The sequence below is a fragment of the Ciconia boyciana genome, chromosome 24, assembly GCF_034638445.1.
Source record: "Ciconia boyciana chromosome 24, ASM3463844v1, whole genome shotgun sequence".
Taxonomy (NCBI): Eukaryota; Metazoa; Chordata; class Aves; order Ciconiiformes; family Ciconiidae; genus Ciconia; species Ciconia boyciana.
This window is the reverse complement of record NC_132957.1, coordinates 5,694,207-5,720,156: the sequence shown is the minus strand read 5'-3', so window position 1 is coordinate 5,720,156 and position 25,950 is coordinate 5,694,207. Positions and strand designations below refer to the sequence as shown.

Sequence of the window (25,950 nt, the reverse complement as noted above, 5' to 3'; positions counted from 1 at the left end):
GACAGCCTTCCTGCTGCAGGGACAGCCAGCTGCTGGGCACACCACCTTCAAAGGCAGGAGAACACCGCCATTTATCGGGGAGGGAGCGACTGGATGGCCATCGCCTGACCTTTTCATTTGCTAGCCATAGGCAGCTGATTCTCCCTGCTGTGGGACGTGTTGCAGGGGGAGCAAGGAGTAGCGTGGGCTGGAAAGGCATGTTAGAAGTACCTAGGTCTGGAGGAACTTCTGTTCGCACCCGCGTTCAAGAGAGGATCGGTAGGAGTGCGGAGGTTCCAGCAGTACTTCTAGGAAACTTTCGGTGCCCACATGCAGCGCTGATAGATGTCCCAGAGACAGTCTGGTGTTGGAACCCTGCTATGAAGGTATGATAAAAACTGAAGAGACCACCCATGTGGCTTCTGAGATGCTGATGTGATGCAAGCCTGTTGGATTCTTGATCTGATTAAGAACAGCCTTCAGAGCTGATATCCTTTACTGGGCAGATGGTAGCACTACGGCTACTGGTTTTAATGGTAATAGAAGTCCCTTGAGACAGAGGTGGGATAAGAAGATAAAGCATAAGTGTGTTTGCTGTGGTCTTGTTGAAAACTGCCTGTTTAAAGTAAATACCTGCGAGTAAATACCACTCTCCTTAAACTGACATTCTGCAACCTTTCTTTTGTCTTGTTGCACTGGATTAGCCTCAACTTTAGGATTGCAGTTTCTCCTTTTCTGCTTGCTTTGGCAATACAACTTGGGAGCTCTAGCAGCTCTAATAATGTGGTTTGACTTATAGGTAGGTAGTTTGGGCTTGAGTTGGTGATGGAGAACGTCTTCCTGCACTCTGTTTCCAGGCAGACCTGTTAGTTTCTCCTTAGCTGACAAAGCACCCAGTGGATGGAGCACCTCGTGGAGCGCCTTACGCAGCTGTTGGTGTCCCTGCAGCATTGTCAGCAAGACAGAGTGGCCTTTCTTGACCCTCGCCTCTCTCAGTTATTACACATTAAAAAACCTGCAGTGACACAAAACTGGCTAGGAAGTTTTCCGTAAACAAACTGCACATACCTTTGAATATTGGGGTGGAATGGGACCATCTCGTAGTGTCAAGGATTTCTCCATGCGTTCTGAAAAGTGAAGCTGTACTGATGAAACTCTGCTCTTGAACTCTTTGCAGTTGGTTTCGTAAGAAACATGCTCAGGCAGAGGCTCTGGTGCCCATACCTCCCAGCCCAGAAACAAAGGACAGGTGGAGAAGTATGACGGCGGTGCCTTATCTGGAAGATCTGCATGGCTACAATGAGGAAGAAGATGATGACTTGTATGACATTGAAGATGATATCATCTACACTCAGGACTTCACAGTACCAGGTAGGAGAGAATGATGCTGGGACAGGTAGGGCAGAAGTGGCTTTTTTTGGTTTTGTCTGTTTAAAGCCTTTTGAGAAAGGCCTCGAGGTCCGAATAATCCTTTCAGCAGTGGAGGAGACTATTGATTATTAAGTGGTGTGAGTGACGCATAGTGAGTGAGCCACGATGCTCCGGATGCCTTGGTCCTTTATTTGATCAGCCAGGATGCCCCTTCCTGCGTGTTACCCATATGCCAATTTCCTTCCTCCACCCAGTAATAGCTTGCTCCTGCTGGACTTGGTTGTTTAGCACATTTAATTCTTTCGGCCAGTTTTGCTAGACTGAGTTATTTTGGAGCAGAGCCCTAAAATGACTCAGTGTTCAGAGTAGATGGCACATCTGGGGAAGGAGGATGCTTGTAGCCTTACACTGAGGCCTTTTTTCTGCTCCAGTCTGGTAACTATCTGTTTACAGAATTGCTTCTTTCTTTATTAGGGATTTCCTGTTGTTTTAAGGTAAGCTGACCAGTAAGTACAGGGGCGTGTGTGGCTTTAACCATGCGGTTCTTACGAAGCGGTGGTAATGAAGTAGCTTTCCTTCTTTGGCCTCTCTGTACCTGTAAGCCATGCAGCTCGTGAGCAGAAGGCTGAAGGGCATGTCTGTGGTAAGACTAAGGACAAAGACTGCTCAGCTTTACAGTCATTGCAGCAGCGGTACTGTATGATCAAGGCAGCAGTTCCTTTGTCTCGCTGCCTGTGTTCTCACTGCCTACATCAACAGAACATGAGTTTCTAGATTAATTGCTGCGGCCTAGTTTAATTGTTTTGGAGGGAAGGTTTCAAGTACTGTTTGTAGGGATGCTGATTTACTTTACCACAGTGTGATTAGAGGTACCTGCAACTGACCTAGTTTCTGTAGTTCAAGACTAACCAAGCTGCTTTAGTTTTTCCTTAATGATGACCTGGTGAGCTTCTGTGGACCTGAGTAAAAGCAAGGTCTGGTTTTACCAAACCTTGCACCTGAAGACCTTGTTTTTCTCTTGGTTTCCTGGTTAGGCAGAAATTGCTTTTTTGAAGCACTATCATGGAAGAATAAAGTGTCAGGCCTTGAATCGTAATTGTACCCAATGCTGAAAATTTCTTTGGGCAACAACTTGAAACAAGATTGGCTTCCAAGGGGAGAAAGGGAGAGGCTGCTTTGAGCCCAACTCGCTACGCCAGCGCTTTGCTCCATGCTGTATGACATCCTTGGGTAACGGTCCCCAACAGGGTGTCTGCTCAGATGTTCAGCCAAACCGATATGTAGGTGGGTCGGAGGTGGGGCCTGCCAAGATGAAGGGACTCTCATCAAAGTGAAATAGATTTATTTCCAAGTGCTGATTCACTGGTGACAGTCGGGTAATTTATAACCTTTTCTAATAGAACTAATGTCCCAGTGCCAGCTGGGTGACCTGCAGAGCTCTGTCCTTTGCTCTCTTCTCACATCCCGCAGACTTTTGTGCTAGAACCTGACTAGGGCCAGGCCTTTCCTCACAGCTTAGTGGAGGCTTTTTGAAAGGAGGGATCCTCTTAAAAATGCGATAGGCTCGCTGAAGCACATACTTGATTGCTAGGGCCTTTCTAAGTACACAAGCAGGAGAGAAGAGGACTGCCAGATGCTTTTCCTCTTGTCAGAGGTTAGCCGTTTTCCTCTGCAAGAGCTCTTGCTGGGAACAGCCCATGCATAAATGCCCGAGATGTAATTCTGCAGAAACGTTGGGGCTGGAAGCCCTGTCACAGGCAGTGGGGCCCGAGCACAATGATGAGGCTGCCAGGCTTGAAAATCCATAACCAGCATCACTCGCATCCCTCTCTAGCTTTACATTTTCCTTTCTGAACTGTCTTCAAAAGGCAGAAGGAGGGTATGGTTGGTCTGTGTGTGCCCGTAACCTCCCATGGAGGACCAGCCTTCCAAGACGATAACCTCTGTGAGAGCAGATCTGTTGCTCTTAGCACTTGACTATCTCGCAGCCAACCCAAGAGCCCCCAGGACAGTCCGACACTGCTTTTCTGGCATCAGTCTAGAGAATAAGCATGTGCATGTCTAACGGTGCTCTGTTGCTTCCCTGTGCGTTCCCAGCTGCAGAGGAGGAAGCTGAGGCAGGGCTTAGAGGACAGAGCGGAGCACTGAGCAGCCATGACGAGCTGTTTGGAGAGGAAGCCGTGCTCCCATCAGCCATGGGCACAGAAGAGGAGCGTGAAGCTTAGCCTAGGCCCCAAAGCCACTGCCCTCTTGGGCTTCCCGTGGCCTGAGCTAATGGCAGTGGCTGGAGAGTGCAGGATCATCTCCTTGCTTCCCCCAGGCTTCATCAGGGTCATACCTATCTCCAGGACAGTTGTATTGTTTCCAAAGCAGGTAACTTTGTTCTGCAAGGGAATCATTCTTTAGTTTTTGCCTCTCTATTTTTAAGCACAGGGTGGCTGTAGGGAGTCAGCATGCTGCAGAGGAAGACGGTTTGTGACCCCTTTCAGAGTGGGTTACTCGGCTCATGAAATCCAGCCCATTCCTGCAGACCTGCCCCATGAATGATTTTGTACAGAAGATGCATTCCTGTCTGTTCTCACTCTCGTTAAAATGTTTTGTTTCTTTTTAACTTTACCAGTGGTGATTAGCCTGCGTTGCTGTCTGGTTTATGCACTTCCGTGTGATTAAAAAGTGGAAGCTTAGGCAAATTTCCAGCATCAGAGAGCGGTTGTGTGTCCAGCAGGCCCAGGACAGAGCTGTCTGTCCTGGTTGCTGTTGAGTGTCTCTGGCCTGCAGCCCTGTAGCTTGGGAGTTGCATGTTACCGTCTGCACTTGGAAAAACACCATGCTCTGCCCTCCCTTTGAAGAACAGCAGAGCGTGCGAGATCCTCTTCTTGGTCGCGTGAGGGTTGGCGCTGAGCCCTCCGCACCGAGCGGGCGAAGCATTGTGCCCTCGTGCGCACGCCTCCCTGCCATTAGACTGTTGATGTCCGCTCCCAGGCCTCCTCCCGCCGTGGGCGGCTGTGGCTGCATCCCACGGGCAGCGTTACTGCCCCGTGCACGCCCGGGAGCCCGGCCCGTGCTGGTGCAGGTGCTCCTCCGGCAGCCGCGTCTTATCTGCCAGCTGAGGTGGAGGTACCCCCACACAGGCAGGTGACTGTGATAGTGGGAGATCATCTCCAGAACAGTAATATCAGCTATTATACACTCCCAATGCAAACAGCAGTATTTAAACCCAAATAAGAGCTGTCATTCAGAAGATGACAGGCAAATTACTGGAAGATTTTTTTTGAGTTCTCGTGTGTAATTTGTGCTGTTTCAGAGGGATTAGAGACCTAAAGGTTAATTGTGGCCCCATAGGCCAGCACTTCCCATGTTACAGTTAGCCAGGGTGGGTGAGCTGGACATGGTTTTGGTTTAACTTACCTGGTGAATGGTGACGGGTTTTAACCTTTCAGTTATTTCAAGAGTTGTTGCTTAATTGCTTAGGTAGATAGTGAAATAAAGCGTTGTTTCCAGCCAGTCTGAATGTCCTCTTCCCGGCACTTGGGTGTTACGCTTTTGTAGTGCTGGTGACTGAGTTGGATGCGTCCATGAAGGGTGGATTCCCTGGGGGCTAGCAAACACAGCAGTGGGCTACAGCTCAGGAAGTCCCCAGGGAACCATCCGGAGCAGGAGGAGGACTTCTCTATACTGGATGTTCTTGTGCTGCTCCTGAGCAGCCGCCGCCGTCGGGCAGGGCCCTGGCTTAGGTAGGTCGTTGAGTCTGAACACGTGTGGCTCTTTGCCACCCCTGATTTGGGAACATATTTGAGCATCGAACAAATTCTTCTCCTTCAGACAAATCACCTCTGGCTTGGCTTGCCCTAGAAAGGGCAGAGAGCATAGTCCAGTGTGCCCCCAAACCCGGCAGGAACAGATTTGATTTGGACTTCAGCACTGAACAGCTGAGAACCGGTCCACTGTGATGGATCATTCTCTCTGCTTTACCCTACGGCTTCTGATCAGGCTGTGGCAGAGGTCAAGCTACTCACAGGACTTGTAGAGATCCCTTAAAATAAGGCTGTTAACAACAAAAAAAAAGAGTAAGAGGGGCTGGTGAGATGGGATATGAAGGTGCAGTTTGCCGGTTCACTGTTTGTGATGGACAGAAATCCCCTCACCAAAGTGCAGCACTCACAACAAGCTCATGGGGGAGCGGGGGTGAGGAGGGAGCCGAGCGGGGGTACAGAATGCTCCGGTGGGTTTGCATGGCATTTGCAAAGGCAGGGGGGCAGCTTGCACAGCAAATAAATGTTAATCTTTTTTTTTTTTTACCCAAGTCTTCCTGCAGGATCCTTTTGAACTTGCTCAGCTCCGTGCGAGTGTTACATTTCTAACAGTGACTCCATATTAAAATAAAAATTAAAAAAACCTTGTAAATGACTGATCAATTCAGTTATGGTTCTGTTGGGCAGCGAGAGCAGGAGTACAAGTGACTCATAGGTGGGAGTGGGTGTTCAATTTGGGAGGGGAAAAGAGGGAACCTCATTAAATCTTGCATTCTTCACAGGAAGAATGGGCTTTGAGAATGTGCTTTTATTTTTAAAGGGTTATTTAAAGATTTATGCAGCTCTGTAGAGAGCTTTAAATGTTACATGCCCCTGGTTCAATCAGTGTTAAACATCTCTTCTGAGGGAAGTGCTGAGGAGAGAATAACTGTGGCACTGAGCACGTGACAAAGCATCCTCTCCAGAAGTGGCTGCCTCCTTCTTTGGAGAGAGGCAGCATATGCAATAAATGGATGTAAGCATCTTGCTTGTTGCTTTTGTGCTGCGTTTCAGATTTAGAAGGCTGTGTGCTCTGCTTTTTTTTTTTCCTCCCCTACCATTAACCCCTTCCTGCACTGCAGCCCAGTCCTCCTGCAGAGGCAAATGGCTGCATAGCTTGATTCTGGGTTTTGGGTTTTTTGTTTTGCTCCCTTAGCATTCAGTCTGCGGCTGGAAAATAAAGCCAGGACTGGAGTCTTTAAGTAAAGCCTGGTGCTTGAAAAGGTACGTTTCTAGCTGCAAATCATGTATGCGTGTTTGTGTCTGACAAACAGCAATTCAAAAGCTCTTCACGGTTTTATTTTGAAACCTTTTTTGTGCCTGAATGAGCTGGATGGAGCCATTAAGAAATGTGAGAGGTGGCAAGGACGAACGTGCACGTTCTCAATGCCTCTCTCAGCCCTCCTTTTATTTATTTTATTTTTAGCGCTGTTCATGCACCGGTAATGGTAAGGTAGGATATAGCTGTTTGAACAGACACAGCACTGGGTCACTGGCTTCCGCGTGGGCGGACAGTTGCCAAGACTTCATCCCATGTTGAATTTTTATTTTCATTAATTTGAACGTCAGCAACTGTCATTGGTGAAGGAGGTAAAATTAGCTTGCAATTCACCCTCCCTCCTTGGTATCCATAATAGACTCCTGGGACTGTGCTTTTCAAGCAGGCTGGGAGGGGGAGGAGGGAAGAGTCACACAAAGACAAATGAACTGTTTGGATTTTTTTTTTTCCCTCCCTAGTCAGAAATGTTAATGGACTTGGCCTGAGTTCAGCTGAGGGAGGGGAAGGATAAGTGTTCAGCTTTGCTCTGAATGGGGTTATTTGAGGCTCCGCAGACATGCGGTTGGGATGTAGGGAGAAGAGGAAAAACCCTGAACTCCGGGCGGGGGGTATGGCCGGGCTGCGCTGCTCTGGGGCTGCAGCCTGACCCACGGCGAGCTGCTCTGCTCCCCGGTCGCTGGGAGAGCCCCGTCCCTGGAGGAGCTCTGGGGACAGCGTGTCCCCGTCTTCTGGAGGGGCTCCTAGAGGTTGGGGGTCTCGGCCTTTTCTAGCAAGTCACCCCCTCTGAAGGGGTCAGAAGCTGGAAGCTGATCAGATCGATAGCAGGTCTGGAAGTGCACAGCCGGGTACGGCTAGCGTTTCTGCTTCGTGCTCCTGAGCCTCTCACCTTGGAGTCATTTTCAGAAAGTATTGAAGGTAATGACAGATGTCCAGGGTGCTTCCATCCGTTGTGGCGAGCTGTGCGAGGAGCTGGGTCTGTATTTCTTGGGAGGTGCAAGGACAGCCCCCCCCGGGGAGCGCAGTGGGTGCCGTCGGCTCTGGCAGCGGTGGGCTTGGGTGCACGCAGCCAGCGGCCGTCCCTGGCGAGTCGATCCTTGTCTCCTCCCGTGGCAAGGCAGAACCGCTCAGGTAAGCGGCAACAAGCCAGTAACGAGGAGCTGTGTCAAGGCTTGGTGGAGCCATCGGGACGGATACAAGGGGCAGCTCACCAGCAGGTCTGTGGCGGAATCGATTTGCATTTGTAACCCAGAGTCGCCCCGCAACAGGCGGATCCGTCCTACCCTCCCTTTCTCGCTGTTTTTGGGCCCCTGGCCCGAGCCTGTGGTAGACCAGCAGTACCTCACCCCTTTTTGCACGGCCAGAGGCCCGGCTCTGGCATGCTGGAGCGTCCAAACCACAGCACGGGGAAGGTGCTCCCGAGCTCTTAGCAAGCCGGGAGCGCAGCTGACTAGCTCGAAGAACCGACTGCTTTGATCTATAGATCAATCAGCAGGGTAATTTCTCAAGGTAGTTCCTGCCTGGGCCCAGCGCTGCAGCTAAGCCTGCTTTTAGGGGAAGAAATCCGCTCCCTGGTGAGCGCCCTGGTTCTCTGGTGCTCGCAGCCTGTGCCAGGCCGTGCTGGCCATGGAAGTGCTCAATCCGCTGCCTTATTTCCAAGGATGCGTGTTTGCTCTAGCCTGCCGGCTATTGCCCTGCTGCAGCCTGTGCTTTGCTCCCAGTCTCCGCACTGGTGAGGCTTCACCAAAGCTGGTCCCCACCAGGCAGAGGGGCCGTGGTCTGTGCCGGCTCCAGGCTCCCACCGCCGCTGCTGCTTCGGGTCTCTGCGAGCATTCGGCGAGGCTGATCCCTCTCCCCAGCGCGAGCTCTCCGGGCAGAGGAAGGTGGGTGCTGAAGGTGACTTTGTCTGAACAAGGTGACCTCTGTGTCCCCTTGCAGCTTTTGTCTCCCAAATGACTCTTCACCTGCGGAGGACTTGCCGGGCTCCCTGTAATAGCCGTGTGGGGACGGAGGACGGGAGCAGAGCGGACGGGAGCCCGCAGCGGTACCCAGGAGGGATGCAGCGAGGTGGAGGAGAGCCCAGGGGTCCGAGGTGGACCCCCGCCGTTCTCCTCCAGAGATGCGGCTCTCCCACGACCCTATGTGTGTCCCCCTCCTCCCCGAGCTCAGCAGCGGTGGGGTGATCACTGGCGCAAGTACAGAGAGATGACGTGCTGTTCGGCCTTGGCGGAGAAAGGATTGAGCATCCTTTAAAGAAAATTATACGTAATCGTCTTACAGCCTTCGCTTCCACTCAAGCCTCTGAGTCATAACTGAAGGGCCCTGGAGCGTGACATTCCTGCTGGAAGGAAATTGCCTCGGCTGGATCCGGTGGGGGGGAGCCGGGAACCTGACGAATCCTCTCATCGGCCCTGCGCCTGGCCGGGGGCTGCGCCGCGTTACCCACGGGAGCACGCGGGGCTGCGTGTGCCGCTGCGTGCCCTCCCGCTCCGGGCCGGGGCTGCGCTGGGGGGGCCCTTCATCGCTCCCTGGGCGAACGGATGCGACCCGAGCCCTGTCCAGCCATGGCAGTGGGCAGATGCCTCTGGAAATGGCTCTTCATCTGCTGTGCTGAGTCACGCTGAGCTGGCCCACAGAAGAGGGGAGAGGGGCTGGTCTGAAGCCATTCTCCCATCTGGGTGTCCCCTTCAGGGGACGGTGGCATGGCTGAGCTGCCGCGTCGCTGCCTAAAGGGGCAGTGTCCCCGGCCCCTGCCAGACACGGCCGCGCTGCCACGGGTGAAGCAGACCTTCCCGCGCGCTGCGAAAGCAGATGGGTGTTTGCTCTACAACCACCAAGCCCCTGGGAGGGTACTCCGCAGGTCTGTGGATGGGGCTGGGACTTGCACCCTCCTCCAGAGAAGGTAGCAGGAGGGAGGAGGAGGAGGAGGAGTGACTTCCTCCACTGCTGCCCCTCTGCTCCCGGCCCGGAGCCAGGCTGCTGCCTGGGGGCTCAGGGTGGGCATGGCGGCTGCCCAGCCGGCTCGGGGAGGAGGGAGCACGCCGTTCTCGAGGCCAGGACCGTGGTTCTTGCTCACTGCCTCAGGTTTTCTTTTCTCTTGTGTGCTGGGGACCGCCAGCTGCTGCGTGCTGGAGAAACGGGGGTAAAACCAGTCCTTGGTGGGAGCTGGGAGGGAGATATGGTCTTGGGCCGCCTGCCTCACGCAGCCCCCGTTTGGGCTGCCTTTCCCGTGGTCCTCAAAGGTGTAGAAACGGGCTCTGGTTTCCCTCGGGAGCAGCATGCCTTCTGCGCGAGGGGAAGGGTTGCTCTTCGGTGGAGGCGATGCTCCGGGGCTGCTGCCCTCCCTCTGCCTCACCACCTCCCTTCCCTTGCAGGACAGGTGCCTGAGGAGGAGGCAGGGCAGAACGGGCAGAGCCGCGGCAAAGGGCTGCCCAAGGCCGTGTGCATGAACGGGACGGAGACGGGACAGCTGAGCACCAAATCGAAGGCAGAGCGGCGGGCGAGCGCCTCTTCCAACCCCTCCCGCAAGGCCTGCTCTGCCAGCAGCAAGATCCGCAAGCTCTCCACCTGCAAGCAGCAGTGAGGCGGGAGCCCCCGCGCTCTGCACAGGTACGGGCGGCCGCGTCCCCGGGGGGGTTGGTCACCCCGGGTGACTGCCCAGGGAAGGGGGGACACATCTAAGTCTGCCCCAGCCGTGGGCAGCAGGAGGGAGCTAGGAAGGGTGTTTTGTAGTCCCGGGTGCGGAGAGGGGAGAGCTCTGGGGCCTGCGCATCCCTCTGCAAATGTCCCTGGCAGCCAGAGCCTGGATCCCCTGCAGTGTCGGGGGGGTGCAGAGCCCAGTGGGGACCCCCCTGTGCCCCCTCCTCCCTGTGCCCTGCTCTGCTGCCTGCCTGGCTCTGCTCTCCCCCCTCCTCGCAAGCTGCTGCCGTGTCGGACGAGAGCTGCTGTCGTAATCCTTTCTCCCCTCCTGGGCTGCGGTCAGGCTGTTGTGACAACCCCCCTCCCTTGGCACCGGGGTCCCCCGGCTTTCTCCCCTGCTGCTCCCAACTGGGGGGAACACAAAGCGTGCGGCGTGCGGAGGAGCTGGGCTGCAGCGGGATGCTGAGCACCGGGATGTTTCCAGCGGTGTCCCGGAGAGAGATCCCCGTGGGACCTCCCCCCTGGTCTAGGAGGTGGCCGTGTCACCCGTGGCCGGGCCACGGCCGTGCCCAAGCCCCTTCCTCTCCTCGGGGAAGCTGAGCGCCCTCCCCGCTTCCCCCTCCTCCTTCCGGCTCTTTCCTCCTCGGCTCCGCAGCCCTGTCCCCTTCTTCCCACCCCTCATTCATAAGTGAGCCAGCAATGACTCATGTTCAGCGCTCATCCACCCCCGGCCTCACGCTTGCGCTCGTCACCGGCGCTCCGTGGGGCTGAGGCTCTGTTATCTGTTTGGATCACGACCAGCTTTGTGGTGTGAAAAAAGCCAGAAATAAAAGCCTGTTCCTCCCCCTGCAGCTGTCAGACCTGCGCTCAGCCCCTGTGGCAGCTTTCATCTTTAATTCATGGCTGGGAATGAGTCACCTGCATGGGGAGTTACTCTATCGGCAAGCAAATGCCTTGGATCTGGGTCTCCCCGGGGATCTGCTGCTCCTCTCGCCCCTTCCTGCTCGGGTACCCGCCGTGGGGGCTCTGCGGCAGCTGCCCAGCGGTTTCGGGAAGGAGAAGGTCCGTGCCGGCTGCCGGAGCCTGGCTCGGTCACTGCCTCCGCTCTCCTCCCGCGTGCATTGCCGGGACGGCCGGGTTGGAAATCACCCGCTCTTGCACTGCACCCTCCTTTAGTCAGCACCTTAAAACCTTTGAAAGAAAAAAGGCGCTCCCCTCGCCTTGGCGTAAATGAAGTTCCTTGACTGCACTTTCCCCTCGGGTTTTTGCTTCCAACGGGCCAGGCGCTGTGCCAGCACGCCCACCCCTCCTGGGCACAGAGGAGGGTCCCCAGGCCCTCGCTCCCTCCCGTCCGCGCGGTGCTGGCGGGAGAGGGGGACCCGGAGCAGGGCCCGGGGTGCGACCTGCCCGCGGTCGCAGCAGGGGCCAGGAGCAGAGCAGGGGTTTGCACCCCCGCTTTGGCACCAGCCCTGCCTAACCCCCCTCCTCTCTGCTCTCCTGCAAACAGCGTCCCAGGGCCCAGGCCAGCCCGCATCCCCCGTCCTCGCCCCATCTCCGCCTCTCTCCTGGGAGCGGACCGTGCTTGCAATCCAAAAAGAAACCAGAGGAAACCAACTGAGGAAACCGCCCCCACCTTCCCTGCGGCCCCCCGCTCCGGACAGCGCCAGGAACCAGAAGCTGATGGTGGCCAGGCCCCACTTACCACCTTGGAAGATGAAATCTCCGGCTGCGAAGATGCTGCCCCTCCTCCCCAATCACTCTTTGCCAATCAAGACACTGATTCTGTTTTTAATTTTGCGATGGGAAGGGTGGGATGAGCGGGGCCGGGGTGCGGTGGGACCCGTGCCCCTCTCCCTGCCGGGCATGGCCGTGCCCACCCTGGCTGTGTAGAAGTCGTGCAAAGCCATTGCCGTGCACTTTATGTTTTAGACTACTGTTATATATTATATATTTTCCTCTCTCTTTTTTTTTTTTGTTTATATTTGCGGTATATTTAGAGATTCCTACACATCGTGATGTGTTTAAAATAAACCAGATGAGGAAAAAAAAAAAACAGGTATTAAGACAAAGCAAAACTCTATTAAACCTGCATGCTGTAAAAGGGCTCAGAAAAGGGAATGGGTGCGTTCGTCGTCTTTTTTTCTTTTCTTTTTTTTTTTTTTAAAGAAAAAAAAAAAATAAAGTGAAAACAGTGAGGTGGGTTTCATGTCCTTCCTCCTGCAGCAGGCGGGGTGGGGGGCATGGGCTGGGTCTTGGGCCAGCCCCTCTTCCTGGGGGCTCTGCTCCTTTTGGGTGGGCGCGGGCCCCCCCAGGCAAACGCTGCTCTGCTGGGAGCAGCCACGGGCGCGACGCCGGGGCAGGAGCGGGCCCCAGGCCCCTGCCCTCCCCAGCAGCTCGCGGGCAGGGCAGGACGCCGTTCCCGGGGATGGACGGTAAGAAGCAAGCTCAGAAAAGTCACAGTTGGTTTGGTTGGTTTTTTTTTTTTTTCTCCTTTGTTTATAGACTTAAAAACGCTGAGTTGTAGATCGAGTTAGTGCTTTGGACAGGCTTTGCGGAGGGAAGCAGCGACCCGGCCTCTTTACTCGCATGCAATTGGGGTGCTGTGGAGGGGCGCGGGGGGCCCTCAGCTGATCCCTGCCTGCCCCTCCTGCCTGCCCCGCTGCCGCCTCTCCCAGGTAACACAGCTTGGGCTTTTTTTTTTTGTTTTTTTCCTTTTTTTCACCCATCCTTTGAAAGACAAATAAAAACCCAATAAAAAGCAAACCCCTCCCCCGGAGCAGCAGCATCCACCTCTGTAAAAATCAATAAATATCCTCTGAACACCTCGAGCCCGGCGCCGAGCTCTCGGGGAGGGCGAGGGGTGCGGAGCACTCGGGGGTCACCCACGGCGCGTGCTGGCCCGACCCCACGCTCTGCCCTCCCCCTGCACGCCGGGCAGCGGGGACAGCAGCAGGGGCAGGCGATGGGCAGCCCCCACCCCGGCGGGGGGTATTTACAGGGGTGCCCCAGGGCTGGTCCTGCCCCCCCCCCCCAGCCCTCGGGGTGCTGCTGCGGGGCCCACGGCTCGCCCGTGCCCCCGGGACGGGACGCACAAACCCCGTGGGCGTCCTCCTGCCCCGGCACGGCAGCCCCAGGCCCACGCTTCCAGTTTAGATCCCAGGCTCCGTGCGGCGCCGGGCGGCTCGTGGGGACAAGGAGGCGACTCCCCCCTCCCCAAATAACTGTCCCCCCTGCCAGGGCGGCACCGCAGCAGCCCCCAGCCGGCCCGGGGGCTGCCCAGCTCCGGCCCCTTCCCCGTGAGGACGTTCCCCGGCCGGACGGGAGGCATTATTGCTTGTAAAGAAAGCAGAGAGAGAGGGGAGAGCGTATCTGCTACACAGCTCTGCCGTGAGGTAAGGATTAGGCCTCAGCTGGGTTTGGGGGTTTATTAGCAAAGTCCCTCCTCGCTGACCTCCCGGCCAACGCTCTGCTCCCCCTCTGCGCCCCGACCCCCCCGGGCACCCCTGGCCCGGGGCCCTCCGCTGCCGCCCGGCACCTCGCTCCCGGGAGCGAGGGGGCTCGGCCACCCCGTGCTACCGGACCCCCACGGTGGGGGGGTACGGCCAGGGGACCCCACACGCCCTCCTGGCCTTCCCAGGCCGGGGCCACCCTTCCCACGGCGCCCCGGGCACCGGGCTGGTCCCCACGCCGGCAGCAGAAGGGGATGGAGCCCCGAACCCCGGTGGGGGCCGAGCCCCCCTGCGCCGGGGTCTCTCCCCCTCGCACTGGGCCTAGACAGGGCTGTGGTCGGGGGGGGCATCGCTGGCCGCCACGGCCACCGCGCACTCGGTGCTCTCTCCCGCTTTCCTCAAGTGCCCGTAGAGCCGCTCCTCGAGGCCGCCGGCGATCTTGTCCATCAGCTCCGAGCCGGAGCCCAGCCCCAGGCACCTCCCGGGGCTGGGGCAGTCGTCGTCCCCAGGGGGCTCAGAGCCGGCCTTGGGCTCGGGGGCCGCTTCTCCGGGCTCCTCCACGATCACCTGGATCTCGGGGTCGGGCAGCGCCGGGGCAGGGGGGACCCCATCGGCCGCCTCCGCCGCCTCCTCGTCGCCGGCACTGACGATGCGGGGCAGGGGGCTGTGGAAGCGGGCGTCCAGGGGGTAGTTGGCGCTGTCCCCGCGGCGCAGGGGCGTGCGGTGCCGCTCCAGCGCGGGGTAGCGCACGCCGGGGTCGCTGTACTGCTTGGCGTGCTGCCACTGCTTGCGGAGGTGGGTGCGGGAGCGGTGCTTCCCCCGCAGCGGCGACTCGTCGAACTGGGGGTCGTGACGCACGAAGGCGTTGAACAGGGCGTCCGTCTTCTCGTCGATGCTGTAGTCCCGCCGGGGCAGCGCGTCCCGCCCCGGGAACATCTGCCCGTACGGGGACCAGGCCAGGGGGCTGGGGGGATGGGGGGGTCCCCCACCCGCTGCACCCTGGGCCGTGCTCCCCTCCTCCTCCTCCTCCTCCTCCTCCTCGTCTTCCTCCTCCTCCTCCGGCTCCCGGCCCTCGAAGCTCTCGAAGATGGTACCTTTCCGCCCCGCGCTGGTGAAGCAAATGCGCTTCTCGGAGGCTGTCTGGTCCTTGGGTGGCCCCTCCTCGCCCCCCCGGCTGGGCGCCTCGATGGAGGCGTAGCCGCTGTCCATCTGCAGCAGCTTGCGCGTGCCGGGCTCCGACTCCTCCGGCTTGGGCCGACCCCAGAGCTTCTCCTCGGGGCCTTCGGCCTCGTCCAGGGAGGAGGAGGGGCAGGGGGGCATGCCACCGGCAGAGGAGACGCTGTCCCCACCGTCACTGCGCACCGAGTCCTGGTCGTTGCTCCGCTCGGAGGAGGCGTACAGCTCCAGCGAGGCACGCAGGCTCCAGATGTCGTGGTAGGCGCTGGGCTGCTCCGGGACACCCGCCTCGCCGGGGCTGCCCGCGCCCCCCTCGCCCGGCTCTAGCCTGCGGGCACCACCCCGGTGTCACGGCCGAGCAGCGGACGGGGGAGATGCCAGCCCAGCACCTGCAGGCTTCGCAGCAGTGCCACACGGTCCCCCGTGCCGTCCCCACCGCCCTGCCCATGCCCTGATCCACCCTCCCCATCACCGACTCTCCCCGGACCCCTCACCCAAGAGCCACCCCACCAAAGCTGCACGAAGGTGGGAGCCCCCCCCGTGCCCGGGGCAGCACGGGGTCCCCCGGTGCCCGGCTCGCCCGTCCCCATCCCCTCTATCTACTGAAAAATACCTGCCGAGAGAGGGTGGGGGGCTGGCGGGGGATGGCAGGAAGGGGCCGCCCGCGGGGTGGAAGGCCACGTCGTCCGTGCGGGCGATGTACTGGATGATGTCGGTCTGGTGAGGGTCCCGGTCCTCCTGGTCCATGCTCTCGCTGGCCGCCCGCTGACGCTGGAACTGCCGCCGCTTGGGGGACCCTGGGGGGGCACAGGGCAGCGCTGGGGGGACATCGCGTTCCGGCACGGTGACCCGCCCTGCCCACGCATCTCCACCTGCCCGGCACATCCCCGCAGGACCATGCCCCGGCTCCCACCTCTCGTGTCCAGGCTGGACGCCCGCTGGGTGCTCTCCAGCTTCCACTTCTTGATCCTGAAGTAGGGGCTGGCCCCGTCCAGGCTGGCGTGGCGGCGCAGGCGGGTGAAGAACTGCAGGACCGTGCCCTGTGCGGAGGCCGGGGAGGGCTCCCCAGGGCTGGCGCTGCCCGCCCCAGCCGCCTTCCCGCTCCTGGGCACTGCTGCGAACTGGGGAGGGGGGGCCGTGAGTGCCCGCTCAGCTCCAGGCACGGCCCCCAGCCCCCCCAGCTCAGCTCCTTTGTCCCTCTCCTGCCAAGCCCAGCTGCAGCAGATGCACAAATGTCCCCCGGGGCAGGGGACGGGGACGGGGCGGGGAGGGGGGGGGGCAAAGCCTGTTTCTAGCTGGATGCCCACCTCTCTCCCCAGAGCCCTGGCACGGAGCAGGGGGGGCAGGCAGCCCCCCTGTGCTGGGGGATCGGGGCAGGGACAGGATCCCTGGGGCTGTGCAGGCTGCCGAGGCTGGAGAGCCCCTTCCCCTGCCCGGTCCCGGCCCCCCACCCCAGCACTCACCGAGGGGCCCTCCCCAGAGTCGGAGGAGGCGGACGGGCTGGCCTCGGCGAAGCTGGTGTCCACGGTGGAGTTGTAGGTGTCCCCGGGCAGGGCAGAGCTGGGGCACACGGCATGGCTGGGGAGCGCCGGCTGGGGCAGGGCCCCCGCGGGGGGCTGCAAGGCAGAGCGTGCTCAGGGGGCTTCGCACGAGGGTCGGGGACCAGGAGGGGCCCCCTGCACCCCAGGACCTCCCGTCCCCGCATCCAGCAATGCCCTGAGACTCCCACCCTGGTCCGGCGGTGCCTCCCTGGGGTGCTGCGGGACCCCCCATCTCCCCCGGTCATCCCCCCCGGGTGCTGGGGTCTCACCTGGAAGATGGCGAGGCCGGGCTTGGGCGGGGGCAGGCGGGGGGTCATGGCCAGGCTGTTCTCGCTGGACTCGCACTCGTGGATGGTGACAATCTTGAGGGCAGGTGGCGGGAGGTGCAGGTGGGTCAGGCGGGCGTTCTTCAGGTGGTGGAAGTCCCCCTCCGTCAGCGTGTACCTGCCGGGCACGCCGGGTTAGGAGGGGCGGCCCCAGCCCCCTGGCCCCCCCAGCCCAGCCCAGAGCTTCACCTCCTCCCCTTCTCCTGGGTCTTCTTGCCCTGGTCGAAGAGCGCGGCCTCGTTGAAGGAGACGCGGCGGGCGGTGGAGGAGCTGGAGGACAGGAACCGCTCGCTCTCCACATCCCGGTAGCTGGAGGACGACAGGCAGTCGGGGTCCTCCACTTTGATGGTGATATCTGTGGAGAAGGGGCTCAACAACCAGGGCCCCCCCTGCCGCGGTGCGGGCCAGCTTCCCCAGCTGAGGCCTGGCAAACTTGCTGTACCCAGGGCCTCAATGCCAGCCCGGCGGTCCCCGCTCCTGGCCGCCGGTCCTGCTCGCGCAGCCAGGGCACCGCTGGGATGGATGACGGAGGGCGCGGGGGGTGCGTGGCCATCCCCGCCCCAGGGCTGGGGGCTGCACCCAGAAGAGGGGAGGGCCCAAGAGCAGCTTTACCCCCCCCGGGGAGCTGGGGGTGCTGCTGGTGTTACTGGGGGGTGATCGCTGGCAAGTCACCGCGGCACCCCTGGCCCCGCCGTGGCACTCACCCTGGGCTGGCTGCGAGTCGTCCAGGTAGGTGGTGTTGGTTTTCTCGGGGTCATCGCTGGCTCTGCAGGGGGAGGAGGGTCAGATATGTCCCATACTGGCACCCCCGGCCCCCTTCACGGTGCCACACACGCCGGGGACAGCGGCATCACCTGTCCGGCAGCCCGTTGCCCACCTGGAGTGCCGGCGGTTGGCCTCGCAGCACCGGCGGCAGATGATCAGGATGCTGGAGAGCAGGACCAGGGTGCCCCCGATGAAGATGGAGAGCAGGGCGAGGAGCAGCACGTAGCCATCCTGGGGGGACACCTCGCCGGGCACCGCCTGCGCAGGGCGGCAGGGGCTGAGCCGCCGGGGTGGGGGTCACGGGCCCAGCCCCAAACCCTGCCCCGCCGGGGCGCTGGGGCAGCCCCCTCCCGCGCCGAGGCTGACGCGGAGCGCTGCTCCCCGGAGACGCTCGCGCTCCCCCGCCGCCCCCGGGCCTGCTGCCGGCTCCGGGGACCTGCCTTCACCAAGGCAACCGCAGCCGGGGCGCGGAGCCGCCAGCGGCCCCCACACCCAGCGGGAGCGGGGATGGGACCCCAGCCCTGCCCCAGCGCGGGGGTCGGTGCTCGCACCCCCAGGCCGGCAGCCCCGGCTGTGGGAGAGGGGCTGATCCGGCGGCGGCGGCAGCCAGGACCCCAGCACCCAGAGCACCTCGGGGGGGCTGCAGAGCATCTCGGGGGGCTGCGCAGGGCACAGAGAGGTGTCACCCACCCCCAGGACGGGCAGAGCAGGGCGGGTGACAGCGGGGCTGGCTGGCCGCTGCTGTCCCCACCCGGGCGCGGACCCCAGCCCCACGGCAGCCACGCAGACCCCACGCCCCCAGGCGCTGCCCCACGCCGGGACGCGCGTCCCCACCCTCCCCCGGGACCCCGGGGACGGCAGCGGGGGCAGGGGCGGGCAGGGCGGCCCCGCTCACCGTGGTGCTCTCCGTCGCGTTGTCCCACGGTGTCGGGTCATCGCTCATGGTCCGTCCCGGCCCGAGCGCGTCCTGGGGCGGGGGGAGACAGCGGGAGGCGCCGGGCCGGGGCGGCGGGGCCGGGCCGGGGGCGGCGGCGGCGGCGGCGGTTCCTGCCCGGCCCCGGGCCCTGCCCGGCCCCGCGGTGCGGAGCTGCCGGGAGGGACCGGGAGGGAGGGACCGGGATGGAGAGATGGAGGGAGGGTGTGGTCAGGAGGGAGGATGGAGGGAGGGATGGAGGATGGAGGGAGGGATGGAGGATGGAGGATGGAGGGAGGGATGGAGGATGGAGGATGGAGGGAGGGGCGGAGGGTGTGGTCAGGAGGGAGGGAGGGAAGGTGGCTCCGGAGGGAGGATGGAGGGATGGAGGGATGCAGGGACGCAGGGACGCAGGTGGGGCCCGGGATGGGGAGAAGGAGGCAGGACCGCTGCCCCTCCCCGGGGAGCCCCCTCGCCCCCCACCGGGCACAGCCCCTGGGGTGGGACGGGCGCTGCTGCCACCCTGCGCCCAGCCCCGGGGCCGCCCGGGCTCGCGTGGGGCACAGACCCCGTCCCTGCGCCCGTGGAGCCCCACGCCGGCAGCTGGGAGAGGTCAGCTCCCCACGCCGGGCTGGGAGCCAGAGCTCCCGAGTGGTGGCCGGTGCTGGTGGCCAGAGCTGGTCTGGGGGGGCCTGACCCTGCCCTGAGGGGGCCTGACCCTGCCCTGGGGTCCCCCCCGGGGTGGCTCGCAGGGAAGGAGGTGACATTGTGCTGCCCCAGCATTGCCGTCCCCAGGGAGCCACGGGGCCAAAACGCGGCCCCCAGCACCCAGGCACCGCAGCCGGAGGGGATGGGGCTGCCGGGGGTCCGGGCTGCCTGGCCCCTGCCCGTGGGAGCTCAGGGGGGAGCAGCGCTCGGGGCACCTGGGCAGGAAAGGGCGGCAGACGGCTGCCCCACACCTTGCGCGAAGGGAGCTGGCGTGGGTGTCACTGGAGCACGATGGGTGACGCTTCTGAGTCAGCCAGACAGCGGCTCCGTCACCGGACTGTCCCCATGCGGGAGGGGACGGGGCTGCCTCTGGGCCCACGGGTGATGGAGAAGGGCCGAGCTCCTGAGGAGCAAGAGCCACTGGGGCCAGGGGACAGACGGCCGGACAGACGGACACCTCCACACCCCTGCCGTGGCATAAACCCCGCAGCCTTTGGACTGAGACCTCCTCGTGCTCCCGTGCCGCCCAGCACGGCTCCGGGGGGGCTCTCCCTGGGGCTGCCGAGCTCTGGCTCCTGCTGCGGATCCGTGTGTCCCCGTCCGTGTGTCCCCGGCTGCTGAGCTAGGGTGGGCGATGCTGGTGTCGGGGGGAGCCCCAGGGTGGCGGGCAGGGGTGGGCGTTGCGCTGGCTGGGGCGCTCGGAAACCGCTCAGAATCAGGTCAGCGAAAAATGTGAATGGAGCCGGGTGGGAAAAGCCCAGCTTGTCCCCAGCTTGCGGGGACAGCGCGGGCGGTGACAGTGTCACGGCCGGCGGTGAGAGCCACGACGGCTGCGCCGCACAGGGCTGGGGACAGCCCTGCCACGGCTCGGGGTACAAACCCCTCGGGGGGATATCGGGGTGCCGGGGACCACCCAGGGTGGAGACCCCCCGCCTGCGCCGGCCTTCGGGCATCTCTGAGCTGCTGGGGCGAGCGGGGCAGCGTGGGGTGACACGACACCCCCCCCCGAGACCCCCAGGGGCAGGAGAAGGGGGGGTCCCTCCTCTGGCCCCCAGCCGTGCCGGGGGTACGGGGGGACCCCAGGCCTGGCACGGGGGAGTGGGCGAGGGGCTGCGGCTCCGAGCGGGATGGGCACCCCACGGGTGGGGTCCCGGCGGGGCAGCCCCTGGCCCGAGGCGGGGGGCGCGGGGGGCCGGGGTGAGCGGGAAGAATGTCCCTCCTGTTCCCCATCATGGAGGAATCCCGTCTCCATGGCGACCCGGCGGGAACAGGACGGCCATTGTCTGGAGGAGGGGGCCGGTCCCCGCGGTCCCCGGGCTGTCCCCGCGGCTGCGGGCACGGGGTCCCGCTCCCGCCCGCTGCCGGTGCCCAGGGCGGGGGGGCTCGGGGCCGGGGGACCCCGGTGCTGCCGCGCTCCTACACGTGTGCGCCCGTGGGAGCGGGAGGGCCGGGGCGGGTCTGCGCCCCACGCGTGCGTGTGTCCCGCGGGGCCCGGCTGGGCCGGGGGGCGGAGGGACCCGCTCTGCTCCCCCCGGCAGCAACGGCCCCCCCGGCCCCAGCCCGGTGACGGGGGCTGCAGGCAGGGCTGCAGGCAGAGATGCAGGCAGGGCTGTGGGGCGGGGATGCGGGCAGGGATGCGAGCAGGGCTGTGGGGCAGGGATGCGGGCAGGGCTGGTGACAGCGAGGCAGGAGCCCCCGGGACCTCCACGCGCAGTGGGGCGTGATGGGCTCCCCTCGGCCGGGTCGGCTGCGGCTGTCGCGATAGGGGCTGTCGCGAGGCTGCGGGGCCAGACACTCACCTACAACTGGGACCGGGGCTCCATCGCCGCCGCTGCGCTCGGTGCGGCGGGGCGGCCCCGGGATTTATGAATGAACCGGAGCCGCCCCCGCGCGGCGCGGGCGTCACGTGGGGCCAGGGGCTGCCCCGAGCCCTGCCCGCCCCGGCCCTGCCCGCCCCCGAGCCAGCGCAGCCCCCGGCCCCCCCAGCCCCTCCTGCCCCCGGCACCGCAGCCCCGGGAGCGGTCGCAGGTCGGGGCCCCCCGCGGCGGGACGGGCAGGGCGCGGGGCGGGACCGGCCCCCGCGCCGCCGGGGCTGCGGGGCACGGCCGGAGCCGGGGGGGCTGCTCCTCCCTCGGGGCCCATCGCCCCGCAGCAGCGCCCGGGGCGGAGCGGGGGGGCGGGGGCCGGCCCGGGGCTCTGCGGGGCCGCGTCCCCCCGCCCCGCCGCCCCGACCAGCGGGACAAACAGCGGGCGGGGCGCGGGAACTACAACTCCCATGCTCCCCCTCGGTCCCGCCCTGTGGCGTCACTTCCGGCTGGCGGCCATGCGCCCCACGGGCCGTGTAGTCGCGCGGCGCGGGGCAGGCTGGGAGTTGTAGTCCCGCCGCCGTCCCGGCCTGCCCCGCGCCGCCCGCTCGCCCTTGCCGTCGCCCCGGGCCCGCCGCCGCCGCCGCCGCCATGTTCCGCGCCCGCCGCCTCTTCCTGCGCCTCGCCGCCCGCCCGGCGCTGCCGCCGCCCCGCGCCCGCGGCTATGCCGACCCCGCCGCCGGGCCGGTCCCCATGGCCTTCACCTTCGCCTCGCCCACGCAGGTAGGCCGCGGGCCCGGCCCGCCGGGCCGGGCCCCGTCGGTCGCCGCCGCTTCGGCTGCGGGCGCTGCGGGCCCCGGGGCGAGGCCGGCGCTGCCGCCCCCGCAGGGTTGTCTGTGCCCGGGGCTGGGACGGAGCTGGGCGCCGGGGCGGGGAGCGGCGGGGCTGGAGACGGCTCCCGGGGCCGGGAAGGAGCGGGCGGGCTCGATCGGGAGCCGGGCTGGCGGTGGCGGGGCTGCGCGGCGGTCCCTGCGGCTCCTGCCGTGCCGGCACCGGCTCCGCCGCGCCTGCCCTTGGCCCCGGCCGCGGCCCGCCGCTGCCGAGCCCCCCCATCCCCGGCCAGCTGCCCCCTTCTCCCGCCGCCCTCCCCGGCCCGCCCCCGCTGCAGCTCTGCCGGGGCCCGCGGGGGGACGGTCTTGCTCTTCCAGCCCCGGCCCTGCTGCCGGAGCCGCCGCGGCTGCTCGGGCCCGGCCCTGCTGCCGGCGCCGCCGCCCCGGGCGGTTTCCCGGGTGCCGGGGCACGGCCTCTGTCTGCCCCGAGGCGCCCGGGGCCGCGGCGGAGCCGGGGTTGCCGCTCTCCGGGGCAAGGCGCTGGCAGGGTGCTCGGGCCAGGGCCGCGGCGTTGCAAGGGAGGATTTGCGCCGCATCGGCAGAGCTGTGTGGGACGCTCGCACGGAGGCTGCGGCATCGCTGACTCCCATCGGAGCGGCGACGGTTGGCGTCAAGGCCTCCCTACGCTCGTCTCGGGCTGCTCCCGGCTGCACCCTTCGCCTCTCGCCCACTCCCGACTTCGTGTCTCCGCGTGCCGCCTCCCTGCCACCGCCACCACCACGCCTTTCGGGAGGCTCGGAGCGCTTTCCCACTCCGTTTGCCAGGACCCCTCCTCCAGAGCCCGGCCCCCCTCCCACCCTGTGAAGGTTCAGGCTGTCCTGGTCACACCTTGCTGTGTGCTAAACCCCGCGGCCTGCCAGCCGCCGGGAGCAGGACTGCTCCCTCCGGCCCTCGGGGTGGGAGCAGGCTGCCCACCGCATCCCTCGGCCCTCCAGAGTCCCTCCACCTCTCTCCTTCCCCTCCATTCCTGCTGACGGACTGTTTCCATCTCCCCATCCAGGTGTTTTACAATGGCGCCAACGTGAAGCAGGTGGACGTGCCCACGCTGACCGGCTCCTTCGGTATCCTGGCCTCTCACGTCCCCACCCTGCAGGTCCTCAAACCGGGAGTCGTGACGGTTTATGCTGAGGATGGCACGGCCACCAAGTACTTCGGTAAGTACAGCAGGCGGAGCTGGGGAGGGAGGAAAGCGTGCGTGGGGGGATGTTCTCAGGGCTTTCGCAAGGGAGACTCTGCCAATCAAGGTGTGCCCTGGTGCACTTCCAGGGATTTCTGCTTTCCCAGCCTCCCAGAGGCTGCTGGAGGCTGCCCTGCGGGGCCGGGGATCTGCCCTGGAAGATGGGGCTCTGTGCGAGGCCGTGGTCCGGGGTCAGGTTTTCTTGGTTCTGTTCAGACTCTCTGGGAGCATCCCCTGCTTTAGCTTCCCTTTTGGTAGGAAACGAGTCCCTGCGGGACTTGGGAAATGTTAGGGCAGGGCGGCTAGGTTTGGTTTTGGCAAAGGGGATCGTGGAGGGTCCGGGGATCAGCTCGCCAGTGCTCTCCTGTGTGCGGACCCCAAACGAGGCCCACCTGGCAGCCCTGCCTGCGCTGCCTGACTCGGCCCCCGCCGTTGTGCCTTCGCAGTGAGCAGCGGCTCTGTCACGGTCCACGCAGACTCCACCGTGCAGGTGCTGGCGGAGGAGGCGGTGACGATGGACATGCTGGATCTGGCTGTGAGTACCCCAGCCCCCGTGGGCCGGGCTGCACCCTGCCTCCCTCGGGCAGGCCCTGGCAGCCGGGCTCCCTCGTGGAGGAGGATTTGCTCCCTGCTTCTCTCGTGGGGCGGCTGTCTCGGGAGCTTCCTGTGGCTGCAGAAAGCATGCCCAGACCAGGGGCTGTGCCTTCACCCCGAGCTTCCCCATCGCCCGCTGATAGGGATCAAAGGCTCAGAGCTCCTCCTCAGCCAAGTCTCCACAGGCTGTGGAGAGAGGAAGCCGCGCAGTCGTTAACCCTTCTCCAGGCCACTTCCCTCCCCTCGGTCAGATGCTGATCTTGCCCCTTCCCACCCCCCTCAGTCTCGGGAACAGCTTTTCCCTAGCAGGGCCTGTTGATAAGGCGTCTGCTGCCAGCGCAGCCGTGTAAGCGGGTCTGTGGGGCCAACGACTGCAGCGAAGGGAGGGGTGGGAGAGGAGTGACTCGAGGGCTGTAGGACAAGTCGCCTGTCCTGCGGTGGTCTCTCGATGACGCCTTCCTTGTGCTCTCATGTTCAGACTGCAAAATCAAACCTGGAGAAGGCTGTTTCAGAGATGGCTGCAGCATCTGATGAAGCAGCTAAAGCAGAAGCTCAGATTAAAGTAGAAGCTAATGAAGCCCTTGTAAAAGCCCTGGAGTAATTAAGGTAAATGTCACCTATATCCTGGCTGAGATTTCCAGACCTGCTCTGGAGACGAGTCCCTGCTCCGTGCTGCCCATGGGGAGCTTCCTCCCACAGCAGCCAGGCCTGCTGGGCTGCCCGGGGGTGGACAGGGGCTCGTGCCCGGGTTTCGGGGAGCGGTGACACGAGAGCTGTCCCTTTCCGTGGTCGGGTGTCAGCTCTGGGGGACTCATGGGGGACCCCGGCCCGGAGCGGATCCGGAGCCACTAGATGGCAGCAGGGCCCGGCGCTGTGCCGTGCCACGCCGTGCCGTGCCACGCCACGCCGCCGCAGGGTGCCACGGGGACGGGCTGGGAGCCTGCAGTCACTGGTGGGGCCTCGCTGCTGCCTCCAGGTCCCTGCTGGGACAGCCCACGCCAGCGAGCAGCTCGGGAGCAGGCTGGATGCCTGGGGCCCCGCAGGGAGAGCGATGTGCGGCCTCTGCTCTGTGTACGCTCCCTTCCACTGAAAACAAACAGCTTCTGTCCCGGGGGAGGCAAGGCCGGGCTGCTTACCTCGTGGCCCCTTTTCCCTCTGCCCTGCTAAGGCTGTGCCTCATCCCTCCTCTTCCCACGTGCTGGCAGCTGGGAGACTTACTCCGCAGCAGCGTGAGCTGTGCCTGGCAGGTGAGTCACCAAAAGCCTCCCCGATGGCCTCTCCCTGGAGCAGGTACAGCAGGGCAGTGGCTCCCCCGCTATCTCCCTGATCTCTGGTCCCTGTGCTCTTTGGCCCGTGAGGTCAGGTCTGAGAGAGCCGGTGGCTCTTGTTTACTCGCAGCGGTTTAACAGCCTGAGCCAGGGCCAAGCCCTCGATCAGAATCCACCGCTTTGCCGAGCCCACCCTGCGTTAAAACCGACTCCGCTTCTGTGTGTTGCAGGAATCCCACTGTCGATGTAGAGAAACCCCAGACTGTCCTGCTTGTCCTGGCTTCCCCGATTGTACAGATGGTGTGGGACAAATGGAGGCGGAGAAAACGGATCAATTAAAAGGAAATGTAATCCCGTCTCGTAGCATGTCACCTTCTTCTGAGGCAGCAAATTGCAGCTTGTGCTGCGCCGGCGGCTGGGTGCCCGGGGCAGGCTCCTGCCCCCCCGCTGGGGTCTGCCGGGGTGCAGTCGCTCAGGGAAGGTGTACCTCCAGCACGGCCCTGGGGTTCGGCTGGGGATTCCCCGGGGAGATTCACCCACGGAAGGCTTATCGGGCAGATTTTATAACCTCCTCCCTGTGCTGTCAGCCACCTCCACCTCCAATAATCCACCTGGACAGCAAGATTACGGCGGTGCGGGAGGAGGCATCCACAGGGCAGCGCAGGTCTGTACCAGAGGCTTCTTGTCCTGACTCCCCCGCCCCATCCAACGCCGGCTTTTGCTCGGCCTCCCGGCTGCGTTGCTGCAGGAATTCACGTCGGCTGGGCTGTTTCTTCACGGTGCTTCTTGCAGCTGGACAGCAGCTGCCCAGGCTTTGACCCATTCCCCTGCTGCTGCGTTTCCACCGTGCGTGTGGCACGCAGAGCAGGGGAAATCTCCCCCTGCTCCTCGGAGACAGGCTTGGTGCGGAGAGGGAAGCAGATGCCGTACGTGGTGGGAGTCTTTCCTGAATCCGTGTGTGGCGGGGGTGGCTGATGATGTTGCTCTGCTGAAGTCGCTGCTTGCCTGGGGGCTTGCTAGCCAGCAGCCCCGACTGAGGAGGCTGCCCTGGGGTCCTCGCAGCCGGGAGGAAGCGGGAGGTGCTCAAGTGTCTGCAGCGAGCTCGCCCGTCCCCACGCACCTCGAGAAACGGCAGCGCCACTGGGAAGGAGTGGGTTCGAGCGAGGGGCCGGTTCTGCCTGTGCCAGACGCCTGAGGATGCGTGTCTTGCCAACGGCACCATCTGCTGCCAGGCTCCTCGCTCAGTGCCGTCCTCCCCACGCCTCCCCAGAGGGATTTCAGG

At 63.4% G+C, this 25,950-nt stretch overlaps 3 protein-coding genes across 11 annotated transcripts in view; 2 read left to right on the top strand and 1 right to left on the bottom strand.

Moving 5' to 3' along the window:
* STK11 (serine/threonine kinase 11) overlaps positions 1 to 12,171 on the top strand; it is a 47,011-nt gene extending 34,840 nt beyond the window's left edge. Inside the window, exons 8-10 of one of the 2 annotated variants that reach the window (XR_012039626.1) lie at positions 1,157 to 1,350; positions 8,356 to 9,277; positions 9,792 to 9,929. Coding sequence is in view for 1 of the 2 variants with exons in the window: in XM_072845852.1 (XP_072701953.1) it covers positions 1,157 to 1,350; positions 9,792 to 10,000 (403 nt within the window). In the remaining variant the exon portion in view is untranslated. Of the gene's footprint in view, positions 1 to 1,156; positions 1,351 to 8,355; positions 9,278 to 9,791; positions 10,027 to 11,563 lie in introns of those variants that run through there. The other variant, XM_072845852.1, reaches the window with a different exon arrangement.
* A 73-nt stretch (positions 12,172 to 12,244) lies between these two features.
* Positions 12,245 to 21,336, bottom strand: CBARP (CACN subunit beta associated regulatory protein). 6 transcript variants are annotated; one of them, XM_072845847.1, is made up of 10 exons: positions 20,734 to 21,336; positions 18,209 to 18,400; positions 17,426 to 17,590; positions 17,253 to 17,314; positions 16,738 to 16,903; positions 16,492 to 16,666; positions 16,145 to 16,297; positions 15,595 to 15,802; positions 15,295 to 15,478; positions 12,245 to 15,009 (listed from the first exon to the last, which is right to left on the bottom strand). In XM_072845847.1, exons 2-10 carry the CDS (start codon positions 18,247 to 18,249, stop codon positions 13,827 to 13,829), a joined length of 2,337 nt encoding a protein of 778 aa, XP_072701948.1. In that variant the 5' UTR covers positions 18,250 to 18,400; positions 20,734 to 21,336; the 3' UTR covers positions 12,245 to 13,826. The 6 variants fall into 6 exon arrangements, with proteins under 6 accessions (XP_072701948.1, XP_072701950.1, XP_072701947.1 ...); XM_072845849.1 differs by having other exon boundaries at positions 17,426 to 17,571; XM_072845846.1 differs by having other exon boundaries at positions 18,209 to 18,280.
* On the top strand, positions 21,316 to 25,024 carry ATP5F1D (ATP synthase F1 subunit delta). Of its 3 annotated transcripts, none has more exons than XR_012039627.1 (6): positions 21,316 to 21,522; positions 22,630 to 22,783; positions 23,253 to 23,341; positions 23,879 to 24,006; positions 24,569 to 24,647; positions 24,899 to 25,024. XR_012039627.1 is itself a non-coding variant. In XM_072845855.1 (6 exons), exons 1-4 carry the CDS (start codon positions 21,391 to 21,393, stop codon positions 23,999 to 24,001), a joined length of 498 nt encoding a protein of 165 aa, XP_072701956.1. In that variant the 5' UTR covers positions 21,316 to 21,390; the 3' UTR covers positions 24,002 to 24,006; positions 24,606 to 24,647; positions 24,899 to 25,024. The 3 variants fall into 3 exon arrangements, 2 of the variants coding, with proteins under 2 accessions (XP_072701956.1, XP_072701955.1); XM_072845855.1 differs by having other exon boundaries at positions 24,606 to 24,647; XM_072845854.1 differs by lacking the exon at positions 24,569 to 24,647 and having other exon boundaries at positions 21,318 to 21,522.
* Positions 25,025 to 25,950: the final 926 nt, after the last annotated feature.